The sequence below is a fragment of the Chenopodium quinoa genome, unplaced genomic scaffold, assembly GCF_001683475.1.
Source record: "Chenopodium quinoa cultivar QQ74 unplaced genomic scaffold, ASM168347v1, whole genome shotgun sequence".
NCBI classification, from domain to species: domain Eukaryota; kingdom Viridiplantae; phylum Streptophyta; class Magnoliopsida; order Caryophyllales; family Amaranthaceae; genus Chenopodium; species Chenopodium quinoa.
Genome location: NW_018743196.1, coordinates 2,038,310 through 2,045,946, shown reverse-complemented (window position 1 = coordinate 2,045,946; position 7,637 = coordinate 2,038,310). Strand labels below are relative to the sequence as shown.

The window sequence follows — 7,637 nt, the reverse complement described above, 5'->3', positions numbered from 1 at the left end:
GTTTGAGTCGGTATTTCAGGTCGGGTCATCTTTTGACAGCTCTAGATTGCACCTCTTTAACTCCGAAATTTATTTTGGCACACCCTTAATTGATTTTGGCACACCCCTGTGTGAGAGGAGCATCAAAAACTGTGCTCTCACACAAAGGAGTGCCAAAATCATTTCCCCTTCAACTCCTTTGCTGGACTTACTGCTGTAGCCTATGAAGTAGAGGAGTTATGCTTTGACGATTCGACTCATGTAACTTCTATGTCGGCAAATTATGAACCAAATATTACAAGAACCTTAAAAATATAGGGACTTTCATAAAATTTTCTTTTTATTTTGTAGTTGCCAAAGTGTGTTGGAACTTTTCAAGGAGTGATTCCGTTACTAAAAAAATTTACACCTTCGAAACAATACTAATTGCATTCTTGAAGAATAGCTAAAACACATCTAATACCAAATTATACATAGCCGATTACTTTTGTAAGTACACTTCTCTTTATCTGAAAAGTAGCCAGGGAAAAATGGATAACACATTACATTGGTCAAAAATTCTGTAATCAGAAAAAAAAAAAAATTAAAAAAAGCAGGGGTAGATAGAATAAATGGTAATATACGAGTATAGCACCCAGATCAATTAACAAAATGCAATTACCCATTTTGGCTTGCAAGATTTGTCTTACTGAACAAATTACTCTCTCCTTTCTGTGAGGGAGAGCATTTCAAAGCTACATATATGGTCAACGTAGATCCCTTGTGAAGCGGAAGAGTTGTCTTACTGAACAAATTACTTCTTCCTACTTTCTGAGGGAGAGCAGTTCAAAGCTACGGATATGGTCATCACGGATCCCTCGTGAAGCAGAAGCTCGTGTTCGTGAAGTTGGCCTAGACTCTATTCCCTGGTGAAGCCTCTGTACATTTGAGGAATGGCGGTGGGACCCATTAGAAGCAAGTCGACCTGCACGATTCTCCCCAAGGTCACTAGAGGAAGTTGGTCTATTGCTTGTGACAGCAGTGGCTCTTCGAGTAGTGCTGCTAACTCGGGAAATGTTTATCTTCTCAGAATCTCTTTGCTAAGATTTGTAACATCAATGTTAGAATATTAAAGAAACAATGATTTTGCAGCATGAAGAAGGAAGATGTTCATTAACAAAATTAACTGAAATCTTCAAAATGTGGCCAGGTTGCTATAGTTAAAAGTTACTTAAAAAAATAAAACCTGTAACAGGACTTGTCATCTATAGAAAATGGAGCAGAGTGGATATAATTGGAAGGTTGCATGAACAAGAAAGGCCAGAATAATTTTCAAGTAATTATTAAGTGAAAAATTTTGAATCAAGAATAACAGTGCCATATTGCCAGCAATTAGTATTGAATATATAACCATTGATCACATGCAAATGAGGTACTAGTAATTTACCATGTCTCGGGATGTAGCTACATCTTGTGAGTTTCTTTGCTTGGACTGATCACCAGAACCAATAGTATTTCGGCGGGAAATGGCTTCTACTGCACCACTAAGTCTATCACGAAGCTCACGCCCCACTAAACGACATAATATGAACTGAGTATCAGCAATTATTAAAAAAAAAAAAAAAAAAAAAAAAAAAACAAACGAGAAGGATAGCTAAATACCAGAAAATTACTATGAATAATAATTCATTCAAAAAAACAATTCAGTCAACATTCTTTGGGTGTAACATCTGTTGAGAACTTGAGATTGTCATCTTTCCCCGTTTAATTTTTTTATTTCTTGTCATTCATTATATATATTTCCATTAACTTCATACATTCTTGATAATGACTTGGCTAAGGATAAAGGACAGAATTTTTTAGTTTTTTTTTCCTTGAAATATGTCTGTATAAAGTTGACATACTGTATGCTAGAAAATCATATTGCCTCCATAAGAAAGTGACAGAAGAGAGCACAAACCTGAGGGCCTTTCTGGCCTTTCTGCAGATGGTCCTGCATTTAAAGCTGGCTTAGGACCAGGATACTGGAAAACACAAACAGTTAGGTACAAACCTAAAAAAACAAAAGGCAGAGAACAATTGCCCAATATAAACACTAAAAAAACTGACCCGTGTTCTAGAGCTGCCACCAATTTGGGGATACTTCATTATAGTCCAGTCAAACACATAATCGAACTGATAACCTAAGGAAAGGTCACGATTAATGTCTCATTCATACTCAAGTGTTGCTTGTAAGATATAATTCTCAAACAAATGATAGACTAAATATCGAAGGGAGAATAAACACCTCAAATCAATGAACATAATCAAATCTAAAAAATTAACTTTTCATAAGATACAAATAGAATTTTGTTGAACACATTTACCTTCTCGAATAAATAGGTCCCTGAAAAGCCTCTTTAAGTACGCATAATCAGGCTTATCTTCAAAGCGTAACGATCTGCAGTAGTGGAAATATGATACAAATTCTGAAGGATATGATTTGCAAAGCACCTGTTGAATACACGTCCCAGTTAGATGTGCTTAATTATCTCCAATTTCAGAATAATAGCAATGCAAAGTGTGAAATTGATGGAAAGATATATATATGAATAACAAACAATCCAGATATAAAATGAAGAGAAGTGACAAACATAACAGATTTCACATCCGACAGGCATCAGGCTTAGAAAATACTTGAAGGTATAGGAGAGAAAATTCCAATATCAAGGGCTCTAAGAGAAAAAGTCCTTCATACCAAATTTTAAAAATTAAAGAAAAGGAAAATGAGGTTAAGAAACCCCACAGTACCTCTATGGGAGTCATCATCTTCTTTTCACTGATTTTATCATATTTCTGCTTTTTAGTGTTCGCTTTTAGCCCTTGCCACGGAAGACTGACACAGATAAAACACACAAGGACAACTTTGAATATAAGAAAGAAAAAAGGGTTTAAAATAGATTAACACAAAAAGACAGCTGTTATGCATTCAACCTTCCTCTAAGGAAATACATTAGAACATAACCAAGAGACTCAAGATCATCCCGTCTACTTTGCTCTGCAAAACAATCGGATGAAATTAAAATCCATGAAAACTGATAAAGTGAGTGACTACTTGTTGAAATGGATAAAAACTATACATGAGCCACTAACCAATTCCAAGATGAGTATTCACACTTGCATAACGTGCAGTACCAGTCAGGCTCTTGTTCTCCCTGAAAAATCATTATCACATGGAAGTGATAATGAGAACAAAGAACAACATCAAAAAGACGCCCAAAACCCTCAACAGACACATTGACAGGAGCAATACAGCAATTACATAATCAAATTCAATCAGATAACATATATGAAATAAAAAGGAAAAACCCTTTTATTACCTGTATGGTATGTGCTTATGAGTTTGTAAATCCCTGTACTTCTTAGCTAACCCGTAATCAATAATGTAAACCTACATAAAAAGAAACATAGCAGCATATCATCTTTTCATGTTCTAATTAACAGCATGTCACAAGCAAGTTGTCAGCCTAGCGGCTGACAAGGCCATCTCAAGCAATAGAAATCTTATTCAAAAGATCAGCTAGATCTCTTATCCACTATTCTTATATTCTAGCACAAATAATTCTCTTGCTCATTCCACAAAAAAAAAGATGTATAAAATGTCAGTGATAATCCATGAGCTTAAGCTGAGAAGCAAGTCAGTTGCAGGCTTGCAGCTTAGTAAAAAACCTTTTTCTACAAAATTATTCGCCGGAATGCTCATCCCTCGCCTGGTATACCTTATTTTTTAAGAGCCTCATTCTCTACTTCATAAATAACCCAAAAGTGTTCTCTATGTATTAATTTATTTATTTATTTTTCATTTAGCAGAAAATGTGTGTTCATGATAAGATACCCAATCATCTGCATTTCATAAAATCTCGTACATAACAGTCACACAAATTTAGCAGGCACCACAAACAGCACCAACGTGAGACAAAAAAGGTATATCCACTCTATTTTAAGTCTATTTCTAATTTCTAATTCACTCCACTTGCACCCTGAATGTCTACTTTGAACTTGATTTTTTGTGTCATTGTGTAAGTTAGCAGCCCAATGGTAGTAAAATACTTGACACCGTCACATACACATACACACACAAATCAATTATAACATTGGAATAGTGGAATGTACCTGATTCGCTTTGCGACCAAGTCCCATTAGGAAATTATCAGGTTTTATGTCACGGTGAAGGAAACCTCTTGAATGCATGTACTCAACTCTGTTGATCTGAAAGCAAAATAAAGATATAAAGCATCATCACCAGCTTAGGATAACAATGTGCCACAAGATCTTGAAGATACTTACTAACTGGTCGGCAAGCATTAGTACTGATTTCAATGACAACTTTCGATTGCAGTAGTTAAATAGGTCCTCCAGACTTGGTCCCAGAAGATCAATCACCATTACATTATGTTCGCCTTCAACTCCAAACCATTTGAGATGGGGCACTCCAGCTTCAACAACATTAAAAACAACGTATTTATAAAAGATTCTTACAGTTGTAAAGTTATAAGCCTTGCATGCAAGAGCACTGATAGTGCATCCTTATGCGAATATTCAGAAAAAAAAAAAAAAAAAAAACTGAGGCAACAGCATATCGGAGATAAGGCGTATACTTCAAAAGCCATTACTTGGTCATATCCAAAAGAGTAGGCAAATAGGCATAAGGTTAAGTTATTTGATGAATAGGTTGCCTGGGAATTTAAGCTTCAAAACATATGATTTGCATTGACTTCATCGTATTCACCTTGGACTTTAAATGGAATATGTCACACAAAGCCTGCTCCAGCAAATTGAGCTAGAATAGATAAGCAGATAAATGATGTTTAACCTCACATCTACACACAGCATTGAGGATAAACAATACTAGAGTAGAGCAACAAATTATATGGTCTGAGTTCTAAATCCTATTTCTATGAATAAAACCAACATATTATCAAGCTTCAAAAGGTGTTAAATCTCGATCTTTGGCTATATAATATAGGTAACTTACAACTAAATAAATCCTATTCTCTCCAAAGGAGACCACATCCAAAGCAACAAACTTCACACACACACACACACACACACACACACGGGAAGCTGCTAAAATCCCAGTTTTCCAACTTTATTATAGATAATAAGTAAATACTTACTTCCTCCTTGAAGCAGCATATATAACTTTGATTCATAATGTAGTTGAGGATGCTTGGTCTTCACAGATTCCTGTAACATCAGTGTTAAGAATAAATACGAGGTAATATATACAGGTTCATAGACTTCATACACCACTTAGGGCAACATACAGGTAGTGGTAAAACCAACAAAAACCAAGCAAGCAAGCTTCTTACGAGAACACACACATACACTACACTTCCTAAAAGGACTTCAACGACAAAACATCTCAAATGGGGTTCCTATGTGAAAATCAAAAGCCAATCAACACTCTTTTGTCCAAATCAATTCTGTAACAGAACTAGTGGTGCTAGCACAACTGATACATTCTCAATTAGATACAAGGAAACCAAAAACACCATGAAAAAACAAATTTTCTGTCAATTCAACTATAAGAAATACATGCTTTTGAACATCCTACAATCAAAACAACATCATCAAGCACTTAACAAGCAAGTAATGACTTTTGTATATGCAAGTCAACTACTCTGAATTTAATCATCAGATAGCGAAAACCCAGATAAATCATACCATCTTAACAGCAACCTCCTCACCAGTTTGGATATTGACCCCTGGATCAATCAAACCAACACATCAAATTTTAGTCAAACACCAAATTTATGAAACAAACTATTCAAAAAATATTAAAGCAATCAAATTTTACCTAAATACAGCTCCCCAAACGATCCACTCCCAATTTTTCTCCCCATCTTGAACTTCCCACCAATAATCTGATCCATCTTTAATCCCCCTTTTTTTCCCACTTTCTTTCTTTTTTTGTTTTTTCAATCTACTGAACCCCAAAAAAAATCAACAAAATATAATTTGTTGAGGAGTCAGATTTAGCCCCAACTCAACCAAAAGTCAAAATTTCCAGATCTTAAATTCCAGAAATTATGGTAAAAGAAGCTCCAATCAAATTTGCACAACTTGCTGTACACGAAACTAATCAACTAACCATATACATTAACACCAATTCTATTAAAAATTCGTCGAATTAAATCAAAAGGAGAAAATTAGGTTGAACATCAGATTGGTAAAAACCCTAAATCTTCCAACAACCCCATAAAAAAGGTCCGAAATCGTGGAACCCTAATGAGAAAAAAGCAATTGATTATACGTTCATGCAGCAATTGGAAACCCTATCTATAATCATTGCAAAATAAATTATCGCATTTCTGCGTATTTTGAGAGAAAAGGATAGAGAGAGAAAGAAGAGAGAGAAAGGCAGACAAGACAGAGGGAGACAGAAAGAGAATGGGGTTAGAAAATTAACGGAAATTATGTCTAGTGACGCATTACTACATCAATTTTGGATTTACAATTTTTTTTTTTACAACTACAAAGAAAGGCACGTTTGTTATCGTTTTTTACTCAAGTCTGTAATAATTTTTTAGGGTAATGCTATATACAGTCATAAGTATTTAATACGGAGTATAATTTTTTTTAACATTAGATTGGAAATTATCGACAATTCACGAGTAAATCTTTGTAATAAATATTTATTTATTGTCAATTTTGTATATTTTTAACTTTTATTTTTTTAAGGACTATTAATTATGTTTTTTTTTGTTTTTTTTTCTATTAAAAAAAAAATTATGTGTTTTTTTTTTTTTACAAAAATACATTGTATTATTATATAATACGACATCTTATTTAGCTGATGGTATTACTCCCTCCGTCTTCGAAATAACGACTCATTTGGCCTAATTTTTGTCCTAAAAAAAATGACTCACTTCCTTCGTTTTTCTTTTATTGCACCATAAGAACTTTTACATTATTTACTTAATCTTGTTTGACCATCTTTTGTGATTTATCTATTAGGAAAAATATAGTCATGTGAGATCTATTTAGATTCGTCTTAAAATCTACTTTTCAAATATAAATTTTTTATAATTTTTACAAAAGTATAATTAAATAAATTAATAGCCAAAGTAATGCATTGGCAAGCGTGAAATCCCTTTATGGTGCAATGAAAAAAGAACGGAGGAAGTATTTGTTTCCCAACATCTGTTAAAATCATAAAATTACCAATATATCCTCAAATATTTTTGTCATATAGCTCATTCTCCCTATTTTACCCTTGTATTTTTTTTAGATTTTTGTGTCATCTCCTCTCTAAATTTCTAAACTTTTTTTCTCTATCTTGCCGCCATTAATATTTCTTGTGTTTTCCCATACATTTGCACTTGTAAATTATTGATGACTTGTGTTTTCCCATACATTTGTACTTACAAATTAAGTTTCTTAATACTCGCGAAATCAACCCAAATGGGTCATTCTTTCGGAGACAAAGGGAGTACATACTCAAATAAGCTTAGAGACAAGGTATAAATGAGGTTACTCGGTATTAATATGAACTAGCTTTTTGGCCCGTTCAATGCACGGGTTGTTACTTGGGTTAATTATTTTCATATGTCGGAAGATTGTTTTATTTCTAAACTTAAAATAATTTTTTTTTAAAAAGTGAGAGAGGGTAGAACCGTGAAAGAAGATGAATGAAT

General features: G+C 33.8%; 1 protein-coding gene across 1 annotated transcript; it reads right to left on the bottom strand.

Moving 5' to 3' along the window:
* Positions 1–418: 418 nt before the first annotated feature.
* On the bottom strand, positions 419–6,424 carry LOC110733111 (casein kinase 1-like protein 10). The gene is made up of 14 exons (XM_021913131.1): positions 5,798–6,424; positions 5,665–5,705; positions 5,115–5,184; positions 4,285–4,433; positions 4,111–4,206; positions 3,318–3,388; positions 3,091–3,152; positions 2,932–2,995; positions 2,749–2,833; positions 2,325–2,451; positions 2,068–2,141; positions 1,919–1,982; positions 1,406–1,530; positions 419–1,058 (listed from the first exon to the last, which is right to left on the bottom strand). Exons 1-14 carry the CDS (start codon positions 5,871–5,873, stop codon positions 783–785), a joined length of 1,380 nt encoding a protein of 459 aa, XP_021768823.1. The 5' UTR covers positions 5,874–6,424; the 3' UTR covers positions 419–782.
* Between the last annotated feature and the right edge of the window lie 1,213 nt (positions 6,425–7,637).